At 40.4% G+C, this 19,788-nt stretch overlaps 1 protein-coding gene across 2 annotated transcripts in view; it reads left to right on the top strand.

Moving 5' to 3' along the window:
* Nucleotides 1-19,788, top strand: part of rarb (retinoic acid receptor beta) — an 85,149-nt gene that overhangs the window by 35,700 nt on the left and 29,661 nt on the right. The window contains exon 1 of one of the 2 annotated variants that reach the window (XM_004074300.4): nt 15,530-16,171. The exons of the other annotated variant lie outside the window; for it this stretch is intronic. Within the exon in view, the coding sequence (XP_004074348.2) occupies nt 16,030-16,171 (142 nt within the window). The 5' untranslated portion in view covers nt 15,530-16,029. Of the gene's footprint in view, nt 1-15,529; nt 16,172-19,788 lie in introns of those variants that run through there. 2 annotated transcript variants of the gene reach the window in all.

The raw sequence follows: 19,788 nt of genomic DNA on the forward strand, positions 1-19,788 counted from the left end.
TAGCACAAAAAACTGGTTGGAGAAAAGTTAGTAACTAATAGAGACTTGAGCCAAAACACATGCGGTCTACTGCCACCTAGTGTTCGGAGGTGCCATGTCTCATTTATCTCCCTCTTTGGATGTTTCCACTCCAGAATCACAGTTGTAGAATGCCAGTCAGCGTGCTTGTGACTTCCTGTTCACTATTACTTCATCTTCCATTTAGTTACATCTTCAGTTGTAATACCATGGGTGCTGGTTAAATAATGGGTGATGGGTTCTCAGTTAGTTTTCCTTGTTGTTTGAAGAAAATTTCATTTTCATCAGATGATGAAAAAAAGAAGATCACAATATTTTATCTGTGCAACACTAAAGAAAGGTCAGTAAAAAACAAGAGATTCATGAATCTAGATGAAAATTGTAGAAAAGGAAAAAAAAACTAAAGAAAGATTAAAACAGACTGCTCACTGTGGCACCCCATGAAGAAAGCAAATGGACGAAGAAGTCTTAATGTGTGGAACAAACATCCAGAGTTCAGCTTAAGTCCAAATTAGGGGTCTACATTCTGAGGCTCCAGAGCCACATCTGCCTCTTTTATCCCTCCACTGTGAGGAATTGACACAGGGTGCATTTTATTTTGAAAGGAATTTGGATGTGCTTCTGTCGAAAGTTGAAAAAGTTTTTTGATTGTTATATTTAGAAAAATATAACACTTTTATAACTATGTATTTAAAGCGTATGTTTTATAAATAACGGTGTAATGGTCACAAAAGCATAAATAAAGTGTAACTTTCTAAACAGTGAAGTGGAACTTTGCGGCTCTCTTTAGGTTTTGGTCAGTATGAAACTGGACCAGATGGGTGTTTTAGCATTAAAGGTTGCAGACCCCTGGTCTAAACTCTCTGCTTCAGTTGATTGTTATTGACCTTTACCTCATAGAATGAAATCAGCATGTCACACATAGCTCCTGAACATGGATAATCCCAGATTTAATATTTTTATCCTGAGGTGAAAAAGCATATTTACACTTTCAAGTCTAATCTGGTATAAGAGTTAATTTCAAGGGAATAACTGTGTTCACGTAAATCAAACTCTATTTGACTTTAGTTAATAATCACTGTATTTAATTCATCTAATGTGTATCATATACATTACTGCAAAAATGTCCATGATTATGAGACACAATTAACATTTACCTTTTTTAATCAATGCATTTCATTATTTCTGTAATAAGTTTTAAATATCTGAGTGATTTTGTTATATTGTGTACAATCAATGCTTGAAATAAAACAATAAATTAAATAAACTAAACTAATAAATAAACAAATAAAAAATAGATTAAAGATTTTAAAAGGGACAGAAGTGAACAGTTAAAGGTCAATTTGGATTTTCAAGATGAAGAAAAGTTCTTTGAGTGAAGTCAAATAAGATCATACTGCTACTTTCTATACGAATGTTAAACCTTGAGCAGAAGTTCCTATTTTCTTCAGAAAACAAAAATAATTTTAAGATGGGTTTTTGGATGGGTGGTGAAATGCTTTAAGAAAGAACATAGTAAGTCTTGATGCCATGCCTCGATTTCAAGATGACATCACGTGGATAAATGAGAACCTTCACATCAAGTTAATTTTAAAAGTTTTTTTAAAATGAACCTGCATGCACTGGCAGACAACAAATAGTTGTTTTCTCAATTTTATTATGAAGTTGCTTTGATTTATATTGAAGAAGTAAAAATGTGAATAATATTAACTCCCACATTTTTGCTTTCTCACCGCTGTGAATGTTGTAAACCAGTTCTAACATTTGCCCTTTAGAGGGCGCAATAAGCTCTGACCAGGACAGAAAAATACAAGAAAAGGGAAAAGCGGCTTGTCTTGTTTGCCCTCTCTCTATCGTATATGAATAAGTGCCTCCAGCTCCTCACTACATCCTATTTATTTTTAAACTTTTACATTATTCCTGCTTATTCAGATTCACACAGTTTTTTTTCTCCTCTTATCACACAAAGCTTAGGTCATTTCCCCCCATTGATGTTCTTCTCTTTGGTTCATGGAAAGTCTGTTTGCATTTACACTGAAGTGAACCCCACCAGAGTTCCTTTGCAAGTAAACAGAAACCCTGATTCTCAAGAAGACCAGGGTTCTCTTGATAGGACCGGCCATAAGAGGAAACAGGCTCTGGTGTAAACCTGCCTGTGTCAAAATGTCCTTGAAGACCAAACACAACCCTGCCCTTCCCCCCTTGTTTTGCGTGAGTTTTGTTAGAATTTAAAGCACATGGAAAAACGGAAACCAAGTCAGAGTCCTCCATTTGTCAGCTGCTCACACAGACGCACATGCATCATAAACAGGTTCTTGAACATGCAAAAAAGCCTCACACTGACACATCCAGACGTGGTTTAATGAATTCTGCCATCCCTCCTCTTGAGCCTTCCCCATCTGTCACTACACCTCTCGCTCCACTCTTCTCTTGGGGGTCTCAAGAAAAAGAAGGGAGGGGACACCGCTACTCTCCACCTGTCACTGTCCGATCTGTTTAGGTCCTCAACTTCATCAAAGCCTTCTTCTGACAGAGGAACTTATCCTCCTCGTCCCAAACAGAGATGAATTACAATCCAGGAACACTTCTTTGTACGATGATATTCTTTTGTAATCATTTTCTTATAAAATGTGTAACTTTTAGACAGTTTGAGCTGTTGTCTGCCTGCTAGGCAGTGAAGTTTTACTGCAACAGTATTTGTGAACTGTAAGTGAACTGTTTAAAAGTGGAATCAAGCAGACGCACATTTAATCTTTTTTTCTTTTCTTTTTTTCTTTGCTCATTAATGTGGACATGGCATCAACTTTCATTTGATGGAATCAATCCATTCGCAATCCATTTGTTTGGTTTTTCTGGGAGCGTCCCTGAAAATCATGCTGATAGTCCCATTGTTGACTAAAACAGTGGTTAACTAACAAATCTGAGTGGAAAACAAAAATGCATTCATGCCTTAAAAGGAGTGTACTATCTCATCAGGGCTCACTAGGCATAGATTGAGCCACAGGACAAAAAAGATCTTAAATTAGAGGTTTTATTTCACCAAACACAAGAAAGGCATGGGCCTAGATTAAAATGGGGTCAACTTAATAAAAATGTAACTGAGAGAATCAAAAACAAAAGCTCAAACTGACTGAACCAAAACTGTCCAACCACCAGGAAACAGAGAGATTTTATAAAGGCTGATCAGACCAATGACACAATAGGGAGGGAAGTACAAATACAAAACATTCTAAACCTAAATATTAACTAAATAAGTAAATTACTAGTAATTTAAAGCTTCAACAAACAAAACTGAATGTATGCTTCTAAACAAGTATAACATATTTCAAAAATACAAACAATAGTCAAACTAAAGAATAAACTTTGTCTTCCCCATCGATCATTTCCTAATGGAAGTGTTCAGGAAGTTGTCCAGCTCCTCCCTTTGTCACCTCATCAGGGACTTGTCCTGCTCCTGCCTCTGCATCAGGCCATCGGAGATAACTCAAAAGAATAGAATTAGTCAAAACAAAAGAAAATAAATGTGTGCACAAGTCATCAAGTTCATTTTGTTATGTAATATGTAAAATAAAATACATGGTTTACTCGGCAACAAATCTGAAGAACTATAACAAATGAACTTAACTGTGGGCAGTGCGTTCTGCCCCTACACATCTGTTCTGGAAAGGAGGTTTAAACCTTAACTTAATTGGTTCTGTCAGAAGGTGGGCCTGTCCAGGTATTTGTATTAGTGCGTTAGTATCTAGTAGCGACAGCAAAATGCACTTTGGTGCGTTCAGGAACACATGCCCAGTGTGAAAGCAACATAACCTATGTTTAGACTGACCTCTGAAACGCACATTCAAGCAGCCACTTTCTTCAAAAGGTCTATGTAAACGCGCGCATACGCTGTTTCAGGCTTCCACATTCTAAACTCTAGCTTTCATACGTCATATGCAAGTTTTTAAGACTGTTTTCAGGTTCCGCATACAAAACACGTGGCCATTGAACGTGCATTGATAGTTAAACCAATTGAACTTAGACCAATCAGGGACATTTGGATAGCGCCCCTTTTCATTAATGGAAATAACATTTGTTGGAAAATTGATCATAAAGAAGAAATTGATAATTCTGGTTTGTGCCCGGCTGGATTTCTATGACATTAAGTCTGTCTTATATCGGAATGAAGCTGTGAAAGAAAAAGCCTGGAGCAGGATTCAAAAGATTTGCATCGCTTTGACATTTTGCAACAAGCCTCTTCTAACTGTAGGAGGCAGTCATGCCCTAGTATCTGGTATAGTGACAGTCCAGCGTGACCATCACAATGGACGCGCTCTTGAACACATGCTCGGTGTGAATGTAGCGTTCTTCCATCAAAGAAAAAATGTGCAGAAGATGTAAGTATTCAGTGTCCCTGAGATGACACACACTGCACTTAAAAAAAACGACAGCAATTAGCTAAAAACAAATCCTAAAGTTGGCAGAAAAGGATTTGAAGAAGCAGAATCAGAATGAAAAGGAAGAACGTTGATGTGTCTTCATACAAGTAAAGTCCCACAGGTGGAGTACAACGTCTACAGCACTTGTGGAGCTCCTCAGAAGTACACAAATCAGATTCTAACAATCTTTTCCTCATTGTCAATGCTATCAAGGTATCACATTTTAGTAGTAAAGAAAGACTGAACAAATAACTAAAATTCAATCCGAATTGATCTAAAAATAAAGAAAAAAAATCTCTCGTCTGTTGATTCATAAACAGTATGCTGCAACTGATCTCTGAATGGCCTTTGAAGGCTTTGGTCCTGGCCCAGTGTGTTCTTTGATAATAATACAGGTCTGTTAGCATTCAGAGATCTGAGCCACAAAGCAGTCAGGACATCTCGGAGTTACCACTCACTTCAAAGTTTATTTCTTTTTTTGGGTGGTGGGCGAGAGGATGAAGAGCTATGAGGAGAACATTTCATTCCAGAGAAGTTTGAGGGGGCGGCAAAGAGGGTGGGGATGTAGATTCAGGAGTCAAACACAGGCCACCAGGAACTTTACTGCTAAAAAAGCTGCAAAAATGCTGGGAGCTTAGGTTTGTGAGAAGGAGCTGCTCACTGAGACAGTGTGGAGTCACCTGCCCTGGTTTTCATGAGCTTTATGTGCTCACAGAGTGTCTGGTAGTTGAACCAAAGTCCAGTTTTCATGCCACGTTTCTCCTTCTTTTTGATCTGGACTCTCAGACGCAGACACGGATGGGAAATGAGAGGCAGACTTAAGCCTCCCTCAAAGAGGCTCTTTACTGTGTGTTCATGCTTGTATCAGCCTGCAATTATGAGGCAAAAAGCCCAAGCCTGCTCTCTCAGATAAGCTGGACGGATGTTCGCTTTCATTCACTGAGAGCCAACAAGCTCTGCAGCGCAGAGCCTCCACAACATGCAGCCCCTCTCTCAAAAGCACCGGGATGGAGGAGCTGTCAGGAAAAAAGGCTGCAGGCACACAAGTGCTCAGAGCGAGGGGCATATTCATCGTCGTTTTCAGATATTAGCCCCACGCTGCCGCTCTTAGGGGGAGGCGGGGTTCAGTAAATCTATTTGGCCTTGGACAGAAGAGAGCCAATAAATCATCTTTCCAGACTGGTTTGCTTTATATATTTTATGACCCATCCAATGCAATGTGATAATCCACATGTGCCACATTTAAAAACAAATTCCCCTTGACCATTGCCTTAGAAATCACACAAATTAAAACAAGGAAACTGTATCAAAAAGAGGAAAACACTTTTAACTTTGCTACAGAAGAAAATGTTGGGGAAAAAATTATTTACACTTAAAAGTACTCTAAGATCTGTTTCCATAAAGGGAAGAGTTTTGTTAATAAAAACAGTCTAGCCAACATTTACCCTTAAACACTCAGCTATAGCTCAACTGTCAATTTTCTCTCAACTGCCGTAACTCTTCAAACGTTTATGCGATTAATGTTGCACTGAAATGCAACGCTTTACGAATTACACAACCAATCAAAAATCAGCTGATTCTGTTGCGGAGAAAAGCAGATTTTCTCCGTTACAAAACACTTTGCATTAGCTGCTTTTCTCTGCGTTAAGCTGCGTTCATACTGGGCATTAGACACGTGTTCAAGAACATGCAAACTGTGCGTTTTTAAGAGCACATTTAACACACGTGTTCACACTGGACAAGCAGGGAGGGGCTTCTTCTTCTTCTTTTTCTTTTTATATTGTTTACTAGCACATGTCAACCTCCTGCAGTTGGAAGAGGCTTGGTGTCAATTCAAGGCTGTACAAATCTCACAATTCTTTCTCCAGGCTTTCACAGCTCTTTTCCAATATATGAAGACTTGGTGTCATATAATTCCAACTACAATCTTTTTTCAAACTTCATTTTTTTTTGTCTACTTTTGATTCACAACAATTTGAATAAAGAAATACTCAGAAAGGCAATTTTAATCTCAATGTTTAAAACACTATTTTATTTAACTCCAGTCAGAATTGAAATCTTTTCCTGGGGGAGACCTTGCTGATGCAGTAGAACTTTTTGTTGTGCTTATCAGGACAAGAAACTGCCTTTCCCAATCTCACCTTGGTAACATTTGATCTGTTCCTTTTCCAATTTTAAGCTTCCTATTCAGCCATTAATGTGTTCATGACTGCGTTTCAGCCTACTCGTGACATCGATGACTACCGGACTTGTCTCCATGCAGATGGTTAAATCACCACATTAGAAGGGTGAAATCTGGTCTTAAAGTGAACAGGGCATGTTCTATCACTAAATGTGTGGAAACAAAACACAAAAGGGGAATACATTAAGTAATATTTTATATACCCAACACAAAAAATTGATTTAAAGTTTCATGAGCCTCCTCCTTGAAGCTGTTTTGCTCAGGCCTCCCTGCTGGTTCTGGTCCTCCTCAGGACACATGGATCCCTTTAATGGTTTTATCCTGGGGAAAACGGCCCGCAGAGCGTAGAGTCTGTTTTGAGGATAGGAGAGCTTAAACAAAAGCTTGCACACAGACTCTGAAAGAGACGCTAAGCCACATTCTCAGGGGACGCAAGAGAGGAGCCACAGCACACTGGAGCTCCAGTAACGAATTAACAAGCTCTGGATTTACGTCCAAGCAGAAAACACACAAAGGAAATGCAGTACAGATTCTTAGACGAACCAGCGATCTCGCTCACAGCTGCCTGGGCAATGTTGGAATGAATGTTTTAAGGAAACATCTGGGGAGTTTTATGAATCCAGCTCTATTCCGTTATATCTTGATTTTAAACCCCAGATATGTGAATGCTTCCTGGAGAAGCTTCAGGAAAGAAAACTCCAACAGCATCGTCGGTCGTGTTCTCATACGTTGGAAAAACCTTCTTCCTTGGAGGACCTGTGATAAATTTAAACTATTGACATCAGTATGTTATTTGTGTCATCTACAGATTCAGTTTTTGTCAACTTTGGGGAAGTAAAAACAAGAATCCAATTTCATATTTGGTCACTTCCTCCAGTGTGTTTGATGTCCTCTTAAGTTATGTTTTCCGTGTTGCTGAATGCTAACATCAGACAGGAAATGTCACTTCATAAAAGAAAAAGGAACAATGAGAGGATGGCGTGACCAACAGATTTAATAACACACACACACTGCCCCCCTGGCACGCAGGTTTTACTTTTCCCTCTAGTTGTTCCATCAACTCACCATATTCATAAAAAGGGAAGAGAAGAGGTTGGTTTGGAAAACATGAACTTTATTACTGTCCATTTTCTCAAAGAAATTTAGCTGATTTTGACTCAATCATTTTGTACTCTAACTATCAATTCACATAGATGGACCATCTCTGCATCATCTGTCTCCTTTCTTTTTATCGTTTGTTGACAGTTGCAGTTAAAGTTCTTGTTTTATGACAGTTGTTTTCTTGATTGTGCGTTGGTTTGCTCCATGTTCTGGAATTACTGCAGTGACTAACTTACTTTGTCTTTCCTATGACAAGGAACTTGTCTGTCATTATGCTGTTCCCTCCCTGTTGCATTTACTGTCGTAGTGCTTGTCTTCCTTAGAAATATTTGTGTTTTGTCTCAGACCTCACCTCTTTTGTCTGATAACAGATGTTCCAGTATTTTTATGTTTGTTTCATTTCTCTCCTCTCAGACTCTAACCAGTCACAGGAGATGGTCATCCTAACTGAGTTTGGTTCTGCTGGAGCCTTCTTTCTAATCCGCAATTTAAATTGAGTTATTTTCTCCACAGTCACCTTTCTCAATTTGCTCAAATTGAGAAAAGACTGAAACCTGTTGATGTAATCAGTTGGTCATTTCAGTTCAAACTGTTTGGCCGTGTTGGAATGACCGCGACTGAATTGCTTTGGCTGCAAAGACGGCCTGGTATTTTTGCTGTTAGAGGAGATAATGAAGGAAGCAGAGAACCTCCAGTCATTTCTAATTTGCTGGATTTAAACTTCCTTTTCGAAAAAGCAGTTACCAAGTTATTTCACTTTGGTAAAGATTATTCTTGTTGTCAAAAAGAGGACAGACTCTATGAGGTCAGTTAAAAAAGATGGAATTTGAACGGAAAAACTGCAAAAACGGTTTCATCATAACACTGGCAGCACCATTTTGGACCAGCAGGAGGTTTTTCAAAGAATCTTTAGAATAGTAAAGTTGAAGTAACAATTGCAAGAACTAGTGTCTCTGCCCTATTTTAAGACATTCCAGAGTTAAGAAACATTAAAGACATAATATTATAAAGTATTGAACTAAATTACTGAATAAAAATTCAAATGCATAGTTCCAGGTGGCAAAAATAATTCATATTATTCAAATCGTTTTTTTTTTTTTATCTAGGGCTGCATGATGTCGCAGTGTTTTGCTCCCTCCTCACAGCGATAAAGCACTGGTTGGAATTCCAGCTGTGCCTTCTATGTGCATTTGTTGGTTTTCTCTGGGCACTCCAGCTTCCTCCCAAAGTCCAAAGACATGCTTCATAGGTTATTGGTGTGGTGTGCATGCGTGTGTGTGTGGTTGTATAGCCCTGCAAACAAACTGGCGACCTGTTCAGGGTATATCCTGCCTTCACCCAACAGTAGCTGGGTTGGCTCCAGCAGCCCTGTGAGTCCAAAAGGGATTTAGCAAGTTCAGAAGATTGATGGATGGGTGGATGGATGGATGGATGGATGGATGGATGGATGGATGGATGGATGGATGGATGGGTGGATGGATGGATGGATGGATGGATGGATGGATGGATGGGTGGGTGGGTGGATGGATGGATGGATGGATGGGTGGGTGGGTGGATGGATGGATGGATGGATGGATGGATGGATGGATGGATGGATGGATGGATGGGTGGGTGGGTGGATGGATGGATGGATGGATGGATGGATGGATGGATGGATGGATGGATGGGTGGGTGGGTGGGTGGGTGGGTGGGTGGGTGGGTGGGTGGATGGATGGATGGGTGGGTGGGTGGGTGGGTGGGTGGGTGGGTGGGTGGATGGATGGATGGGTGGATGGGTGGGTGGGTGGGTGGGTGGGTGGGTGGATGGATGGATGGATGGATGGATGGATGGATGGATGGATGGATGATGGATGATTGATGGATGGATGGATGGCTTTAAATCGGTTTTAACCTATTACCTGATCTCTTAATGGGATAAGAGCTGGTCTGACCCCTGGAAAAGCTGTAAACTGCAACATGAGACTTGTTGTTAGTGATGAGAAACCAACCAAACCAAGCACATATCAACAAAATCATTTTGATCTGATCAACCTGGGCTAGACTGGTCAGACTTCATTTTGAGTATCAACATGACGCCGAAGAAACCAACTAAAACTGGAATTTCGGTTGACCCTGGTTACTTCACACAATACCAAAGCAGGATACAGGAAGTGTGAGTGTGTCCATTATTTCAGAATCTGTGAACGAATATTTTGTTGAACGCTTGATAAACTTACCTGAGAAAAAAACCTGCAGTTTGAATAACTGCTGTTCACACTAGAACCAGAAGAACAGCTCAGCTATGACTCAGTTTCTGCATGCACAAGTGTCTGTGCAAACAAAAGAAATTATATGCAATCATGATCAGGTGTCATTTTGCCTTGAAGAAGAGCATGAAGCCAAACTCCTCATCAGCAGGAAAGCTGATGTTTTTAAAATGCAGCAGAGCGTTTAGAAACTTTTGCTCCTCCGTGTAGCAGACAGAAAGACAGCAGCTGGACTCAAGTATTGATTTTCTGGCACCACCCCGCTCAGGTTTAGAAATGCCAATACAAGGATTCCCCCCCCTCCCGACTCTGCGGTTCATGCCGAGTTCACATGTCATTTTCTATAATTCTGACAAAATCAAGATGGTTAACTGAGATGTAGTTAGAGGTGCCGGGCCGCCCACGGGCTTTTCTGATTCAATTAGGTGTCTGCCTTCTGCCATTTAGTACCAGACTGAAGTATTCTCTCATCTATCCTTGGTAGAACTTCTTTACTCTGATAAGAGTAAAGAATGTAGCACGTAGAAAAGCTAAAATACAGCTGGCTTTTGGTTGGAAAATATACTCATAGGACAGTAGGACTGCAGATTAAAATGCGTACAGCTGCAGCAGCAAAGCCTGCAGGTCTGTACAGCATAAGACTTTCTGACAGAAAGAATCAAATCCTCTGAATAAATTAAAATGGTAGTAAATATTCAGCTGTCAACAACTAGAAGCAGAGTACTCCACATTAGACAAAAAGAACAGAGAAGACAAAGGACTGAACGGAGCAGACAGCAGCCAGGAATGAGGAGGCCTGCAGGCTCCTCTTGGTCTGATCTTCATCTCTGTAACGAAATGAAGCGGCAGTCTTCATGTTTGATGCAGCTGATTGTATCTGTGCGCTTTAGTCCTCCACAAACATTCAGCTTCCTGGACATGCAAAACACACATTTCCCGCAATCTGAATAACACAATAAAAAATAAAAACAAAAAAACAATCATGTTATTGTCTGAGTGGATTTTGTGGAAAGATGATTTCTATGATCATCTTTTCTCAGACTCTCTGTGGTCTTTAGCCGTTCTGCACAGAAAACAAACATGTTGGAGTAATCCAGGAAGAAACGGGTCAAACTTGTGTGTAAATGGGTCGCTTCTGTTTGTGCACAAAAACCCGCCGCATGCTTTGATACAAACCTGAGTGGAAAATATGGCAGCTTCTGTCACGCTGCTACAATTACATTATCAATAGGTTAAGTGCAAGTGTAACTAAATATAGCACTGAACGGGGTTTGACCCGCCGATGAACTGAGAGCGTCGGCTTCTGCTGGGCTCATAAATATTCCATGAAATCGGGAGTTCTTGTGGAGAAGAAAAGGGGGGAACTCCAAGTTTGGCAAAAGATACGGAAGACGCCTTAACTCGCTGAGGGTGCAAAATATCGAGGCAAACGCAGCAGCTGGTGCGCCTGCGTCCTCCTTTGAGCTTTAGGAGGCTGTATGAAACAATCGCCTGGGTGTTGTCTTGGCCCTGCATGTTCTGGTTCCAGAGAACCCAAGCCAAGAGGAGGCTGATCCTGATGGACAGTTTTATTATCACCTTCTAATTACAGCTGCATTTTCAGGTGTACTCATTACTTGTGTTGATCAGTGTTTGCGTATGTGAGCGTCCGGGGTTCTAGTTACACAGCCTGAACTGCAGGGGGTCAGCTGCTGTGTGCTGGAGGTGTGTGTGTGTATGTGGGGGGCATCCATAGGCTCTTGTTTCAGCTACACTGCTGGTTGTGCAAAATTAATGATCTGTGTGGGGATCAACGCTGAGCCTGGTCCTGGAATCCAAATGAATGAGTGCACAAGTCTGCAAGTGCAGACTCCCTATGCAGCTGTTTATTCTCCTTCAACAGGTGTAGATCCTCCTTCGTAGATTCCTCAACAGGTATAGATCTTCCTTCTGGAGCTGTAGATCTTCATTTGTAGACCCTCCTTCAAAGACTATAGATTCTAATTTATAAATCCTCTTTCCACAACTATAAATCCTTCTTCAGGAGCTCTAGATTCTCATTCGTAGATCCTCCTTCAGGAGCTGCAGATCCCTCAATGGCTATCCTTCAGGAGCTGTAGATCTTCATTTGTAGATCCTACTTCAAATGCTATAGATCCACAGGACCCATACATTCTAATTTGTAGATCCTCTTTCCACAGCTAAAGATCCTTATTCAGGAGCTGTAGATCCTCATTCATGGGTCCCTCAACATCTATAGACCCAACTAAATCTTTACGAATAACTCTTTGTTGAGTGTCTTTTTTATGTATCATGGTTCTGGAGAAAGGCTCCTCTTTAGTTCAGTTTTGTCTCAGTTTGTCGAAATGTTCAGCTCTCTAAAGATCCCTCACATCAGATTGAGGTGTGGACTTTGACTAGGTCATTGAAGCATCTGATGAGTGATGAGTCCAGCTCCTGCAAAACACCAGAAGCTTTCTTCATTTGTTACTGTACAGTGAAACTGAAACTTTTCCTTTGTTGGTACTCTGTGCTTCTTGGTGGGACTGGAATCAATTTGCAATTTTCAAAGTCTCAACAGAACCTGTCCAGTCCAACACTACCATGTGGTCCAAGATGATTTTAGTGGGTAAATTTTACCACTTTACTCTCTGTAAATCCAACGTTTGTACTTAAATCAAATCTTTATTTCCAAATGGCAATTGAACAGTCAGAGCCATCAGTTCTCCAAGATCCAGATTTATTTTTTGAAGTTGTCTAAAGCAATGACTGTCAGGACTGCCTGTTGCTCAGTTCTGTTCTGATGGTTTCAGATGAGGTTCAGCTTATTAACATCAAGCTGTGAATGAATTTGGAAAGATCAGTGAATCTGGCAGACAGCTGAACAGGCTGATGAAGACTGATGAAGACATGAGTCTCAGTATGAACAGTAGTTTGATGAAGACAAGATGATGATGAAGACATGAGGCCAATTACAACATGAGGTTGATGATGACATAAACCAGATTAAAACGTGATTTTGATGAAAACAGTAGGTTGATTAAGGCTTGAAGATGATGAAGAAGTAAGGTTAATGCCAACATGAGTCAGTTTAAAAGTCAGGGAAATGAAAACATGAGGCTGATGATGACATGAAACCAAGCACGGAACTAATGAAGGATTATTTGCAGATTTGCATCATTATTGCAATATCAATAAATGTCAATTTAATGACACTGAAAAGGGACCTGTTTTTTTAGCTTGTTTTTATGTACCTAAAGTGGGTCGGTGGTTCTTTTTTTATGTAGAGACGCAAAAAAAAGTGTTTGAAGGGACGATGAACGTCAATGGGACACTGTTGCCATGCAACTACCTTTATCGCCGTCATAACAGATAAAAATAACATTTTTATTAATAACTGACAGTTGTTGTGAGGAACATTTCCGTGTTTTTTTTCCTTAAATTCATCTTGAATTTTCTCAGTATTTAGCAGCAACTCTGAATGTATTTTATTTTATTTAGTGGGTTAGTCTGACGTTTAACAATTTCAAACACCTCATGAAAACATGCTGTTTTGTTCCCTGCAGATTAAAGCATCCAGAAAAAGCAGATGGATTTCATAAAATAATTCTGAAGAACAACTAATGTATGTATGAATTAAAATATTTTTCAGTTTAAGGTTGGAAAAACTGGTCCGAAGGTTTTTCTTTTTCTTTTTTTTTCTCATATTTGGAAAATCTGCACAGAAGCTGCTCTCTTTAGGTCCCAGGAGGGACTGTTTGTTCAAGTGAAATTATGAGGGGTTAGTTAGAGCTGCAGCCTGTGGGATTCATGGGACGGTTGTCCGATAAGGTCAAAATGATGGATCACACAGACAGATTTATTTTTGGTTTGATTATTTTTTTCATGACAAAACTTTCATCTCCAATTAATGAAAACGCTCCCGGAGACCCTGAAATATCGGGAATATCGGCGTGACCATGGAAACGTTTTTTAGCTGAAAAAAAACATGAATTCAGTCAAAGCTTTTTTTAAGTATGTCACCAACGTAAAATAAACATGTATAAATATGCAAATTAGCATCCCTCTTAGCAAGAGAGACATCAATTGATATTCTGTCTGAGATGCTCATTGGTCTAAATCTTCTTATCATCTCACATTTTTTCCAGAAAAATGCTTCACCATTCTTAACCACCTGTGCTGTTTTCCTGCCATGTACTGAATTCACTTATGTTCAATTCTAGATTTACATTTTTTTTACTGTTGGTCATTATGTCCCTTACAGAATGTGAAGGTCAAACATCCAGCTAATTTCTGATGTTCCAAAAAACATCTTGAAAAATGAGAATACAGCTTTTGCCACAGCTGTTGGTCCTGCTAACCACATGGAAGATCTTTTAAAAAAATTTAAATTTCTTCTGTAACTATATTATATTTTATGGTTGTATTTAATCTGTTTTGCATTTACAAATACCTTAATAATTATACTGAACTTGTATTTTTTGTTGTTTTTTGATAGTTGTAAATGTGCTTTACATATAAAACAGTCCTGCACCTGATCGTTTGGGTCTTCTGTTGTTGTTTTATCAATTCCAAAGTTCAGCTCTTTGTGCTTCCTCCTTCCTCATGATCAGTTTCATACTGGTTTCAGTTTCCAGCTCAGTTTCCAGGACTTTGCTCTTCCCAGATCAGACAAAAGTGCCAGTTTCGGGCACTGGTAGGGACCTTGGCATCACTAATCAGACCAAAAGTCTCCCAGAGGACATGTGGAGACCATCAAAAGGGGGAGAAAAAGCCTGAACTTCATGATGAAAGTTGTGCAAAAAGGACCCCCACCCAGAACATTTCGGACTGTTTTATTATTATGATTGTCTAAGAACAAATTTAATGCGTTTAAATAAGTACAATCAAGTTTAAAAAAGGGGGAACATTTCAAGTATGTGTGTAAACTCTTAACTTTATATAGTTAATGACCAAAAATATAATTTGAAAGAAAATCTTTGCTGAAAGGCATCAGTTTGAAAGCAGAGGATCTTTAAAACTGTGAGCTGCTCAGTGTAACAGAACTTCTAGACACAAACCAGCAGTAACAAAGATTTTGTTTCAAGTAACAAAGATTTTTTTCTTAGAGTTTTCCCTTGTTTTACTGTGAAAGAAAAGCATTTTTAAAAGTAAAAATGTTGTTCTTTCTGACACACCCCTGCAGGTATTTGTTTTTAACATGACAACATTTCAGATTATTTATGTTTAATCCTTAAAGTGTTTTGGTTTTCTTCTTGCAAAATTTGCTGCTTTTTTGTGATTTACATATTGTGTTTAGTCGAAAAAAACATCTGATGACTGGAGCTTCCCTTATTTTCTGTTTTTGGGCTTTATTCCAACCGTTACTCAGTTTTAATGGGACATGTTCTGCACATTTGTGCTTCACATCTATGACATTCTGCTCCCAAATGGCTCACGTGCCTTTATGAACAGTTTGGTTTTCTGAACTCCTGGCTGCTGGAATCTGGTTGTTTTGGAAAGCGTCGAATGTGTTTTTTCTTTGATGAAAAAGAAAGAAAACGCGGAGAATAGCGTGCGCTGTTGCGCTCCTGCCTCCGCCTTGCAGCGCTGCTGCGCTGCGGTGATGTCAGCCCGCCGGGTCGTTTGAAGGTCAGCAGCCTTGGAAGGTTCACGCAAAGTTCACCCGCATACATTAGACAATTCAATCTTTCATTCTGCGCGGAAAACTAGTTTGAAATGAGCTGCGCAGGGGGACGGAGGGGCCACCAATCCCCGCGGAGGACCAGCGCAGTTCCCCACCAGCGTCCCTGATCCAAACAGAGCCCCGGCTCTGGCCCCGTCAGAACCGGCGGCCCGTCAGAGAGCTGTCATGGAAGAATCCCGTTCCAGCACCCGCGCGCACACCGGAGCCGGCGGGACAGGAGGAGCGCATAGATAGACGAAGCAGGGCAACGTTTCCATGAGTCCAGTGCGGGAGAACCCGCAAGAAGAGGAGCGCAACCTGCGGTGGTCAGACGAGAAAGAGAGGGAGGATAGGAGTTTGATGGAGTTGCGTGCACCGTTTCTCCAGAGCGACTAAGAGAAAGGAGTTGCGGCGCGGAGCATGATGTTTGACTGCATGGACGTGCTGGCCGTGAGTCCCGGACAGATGCTGGAGCTGTACGCCGGCAGCCCCAGCTGCATGCTGCAGGAGAAAGCCCTGAAAGCCTGCTTCAGAGAGTGGCAGCACCGCCGGAGCGCGCACTGTACGTCCAACTTGTGTGAATGAGTGGCATGCGGGGGGTGCGGGGCAATAACACTCTAACTTTTCATCAATAAGCAACCAAAAAAATCTCTCTTTTTTGTAAGAAGTCTTAAAAATCTGGAGTGACAAAGTTCAGGCAGAGTGCCGCGAGTACAGTTGGTCTCAGGTCATGATTAGATGACCTGCGCGCGCACGTGGGGGCAACGGAGACCAGCGCGCTCTCCCACCGGTGGGTGGTTTTGGCTCGGCTTTTCTCTTTTTTCGGGGTCTGCCACGCAGCACCGGAATGTGGGAGTCCTGCAAATGTTTACTCAAAGGCATTCCTGCTGTTTTAGACTCTCCTGAGTCACATCATCAGAACATTTCGCATGTTCATTTTTTGTTTTACAGGTAATTTTCAGTTCTTCAGTATTATTTTTCTAATTTTTACAAAAATGTCATTAGAATTTTTAAACAAAAACAGTATTTATAATTTAAAACAAATGTTTATTATCTAACAATAAACCACAACATGTTTTGAGTATTCAAAAAATATTATTATTATTATTTTTATTATTATTATTATTATTACTATTATCTTAAGAACCCGCTGAATCCCTGCCGGGGTCTCAGGGTTGCTGCATGGAGCCAACCCAGCTATTGGGCAAAAGCGGGGTACCCCTGATCAGGTCGACAGTCTGTTACAGGGTTTTTATTGTTATTATTATTAAATGTTATTATTAGTATTATTTTTATGGCTCTTCTGTTACAGCTTCTAACATAAAAAATGTTCAAGGTACTTCTTTTTTCTGCCTGTTGCGGAAATAACTAAAAACCCTGATTGTTGCTGAGAATTCCAGGAATCTAATCAAAAGCGCGTCCCTTCATCCGCTTAGCCTCTCCAGTATTTTTCTGGGTTGTTTTGATCATGTTATCCAAAACGTTCACCTCAAACTCCAGAGTTGGGTCAAGAAAAGACCCAAAAAACTCCAACCGTTTGTTTTTCATTTCAGCTCAAATCTTTATCGGCGGTTGTTAGAAATCTGAGCTGCTAAAGCGGATCAATTAAATGACATTGAAGAAACTAAAGTATTCAAAATTTTATCTTTTCACTCATCTGAAGGCTGATTTTCAGTGAAACCTACTCTAATATTTCTAATATCATAAACAATTGAACAATTTATTTTAATTCAAATCTGTTTCTACAAATATTATTCTTAAGAAATATTTTGATTCTGTTAAAACATCATTTTTAAATAATGATATATTTTTACTAATGGGATACATAAAAAACATTTAAAAGCTGCTACGTTTCTCTGCAGCGTTTTGCTCTTTTTCCCTTCAAATATTGATCAATATATTTTTGTCAGATTGAAACAATGAAATCATTTCCTCACAGCAAGCTCCTAGTTACTAGTTTGTTTTGAGAATGAAGCTATACGGATCTTGGGGGGGGGGGGGGGTTGCAAAGCTCCACATCGTGGGCATGACCTGAAACAGAGACAGGCTCTCCCTCACGCTGGGATAATAGACTCTTTCTTATGTTCAAGGCTATCAGCCTGATCCCCTCTCAAATGGGATCAGGTTCAGGTTGAAGCTGCAGGTCCGCAGAAATCATGAGCAGCTGCAGACACGAACGCTTGTTTGGTTCTTCACCTCTGGACCAGAGCTGCATGTCAGGAACACATAACCCCCCCCAAGCACTCTGGTTTGGTTTCTTTCACACGGTGCTCTCGGGAGACAGGAGAGAACCAAACACTGAAGCGGACTAAACCGATGGTTTATTGGAGAGTACTATTGTCCAAAACGAGCTCTGAACAGGAAGGAAAAAGTTGGGAGGAAGAAGAACAGCTACTAGTCCTTGTACTCCTCAGCACCAGAAATCAGAAAGAGGAAAACTGACTAGTCCCTCCAGTCCTCTGACGCTCATTTATGAGGATGCGGCTGCAGCTCCTCGCTACACTACACTTACCCAGCAGACATTTTCAAACCTTTTCATGATTCTTTCAGGGGTCACCAACCCTGTTCCTCGTGGGCTACTGCCCTGCTTGTTTTCCAGCTAACCCTGCTTCAGTAATTGCTGCTCATTTGGATCAGGTGTGTTCAGTCAATCAGAAACTGGGCTGATTCAATTTTGCTAATCAGCATCTACTGAAGCAGGGTTAGCTGCAAAACAAGCAGGGAGGTAGCCCTCCAGGAACAGGATTGGTGACCACTGCTTCAGATTCATTCTGTTACGGTTTCATTTTTCCTTATAATACATGGAACTTACGACATTTAGGTCTTTTTTTCTTCTTCTTCTTTTCCTCATTTTGGTTTGTGGAAAGTCCCTCTGCATTCACACCAAAGTGAATCTCATTATTTGCAAATACAGAAACCCTCTTTGTTTTTATAGGACCAGGATTCTCTTTATGGGTCCAAACAGGTGGACCAGTGGAGGGAACATCTCTGGATCAGACTAGGGCCTAGTTTGAGCAAGTGGATGTTGATATGAGCAAATCTATGTCTCAACAGCTTCATCCTATACATAGGTTGTGCTGGTCAGCTCAGAGTGTTTTCCTCATGCTAATAGGCCAGGATAAAACATTGCTTCAGAGGTCTCATGGGCGCATTACTGTCTGTAAAGTCAGTGACAGGCATGAAAACATCAAGACTTGGAAGCTTTGATGCTCAGAAGCAGACCCTCGTTCCATTAAATCATTCTCTCCTCAGCATTACGTGCATGTCTCGAGACTTCATCTGCTTCTGGGAGAAATATTCCTGCCGTACTCCAGACTGAACCCATTTCTCTTTGTTGGGTCTCTGCAAGAAAAGCCCCCTCCCTCATCCTTTCTGCTAGACTTCCTGATGGCTGCTTCGAGTTCATGTTCTTTCTCGTGTGTTGGTTGTTCTGGGCCACGTGGCCAGAGTTTGAAGGTTTTTACTCAAGGGGCAAAGAGGGGTCCCTGCAGGGTTTCAAAGGAAGTTGCCAAAAGGGAAGATCAACAAATCATAATGAAAATACATTTTAAAACAGCTTCTGTTGCAACCCTGGAAGCACTTTTAATCATGCACAACAGGAACAAGGTTGCTGTTTAAAAAGGGACACTTTATTCCCTTTCAAAGTACACCAGGAATCCGGTGTGTGTGTGAATTTTCAGCAAAATTTTACTGACTACTTAAAAAAAATATATATATATATTCCGAGACAGAATTCTTCTCCATTGGCTCCAAAGCAAAATTTCAGCCAAAGTTAGAGACTACTTTGACTTTTGATGAATGTGTGACAGATTTATTTTTCCTAAAGTGAACCCTAAAGGTTTGCATGCATAAAAACTTGTTTGTGAATGTGAGTGAATTAAAAGCAGATATGGAATCCATCATGATAATTAAACCTGACATTAATTGCATCTTTGAACATCCTACTTTAAAGTTCGTGCTGCAAAAACAGCTCACACCTTCTGCGTAACAGCTGTCTGGTCTTCTTAAAGGACTGCAGTCTGTTTTCATATGATCAAGCAGAACCTAATTTTTCAGCTCCAATACTTTGGCTTAGAGAGAAAATCCTCATTTTTTTGCAATTAGTCAGAATTGACTGAAGATTCTAACTGTGCTGTCTCCTCTACATGCCCAGGCAATTTTTGTGCTTTGTAATTGGGA

This window comes from Oryzias latipes, chromosome 11 (assembly GCF_002234675.1).
Source record: "Oryzias latipes chromosome 11, ASM223467v1".
Classification (NCBI taxonomy): domain Eukaryota; kingdom Metazoa; phylum Chordata; class Actinopteri; order Beloniformes; family Adrianichthyidae; genus Oryzias; species Oryzias latipes.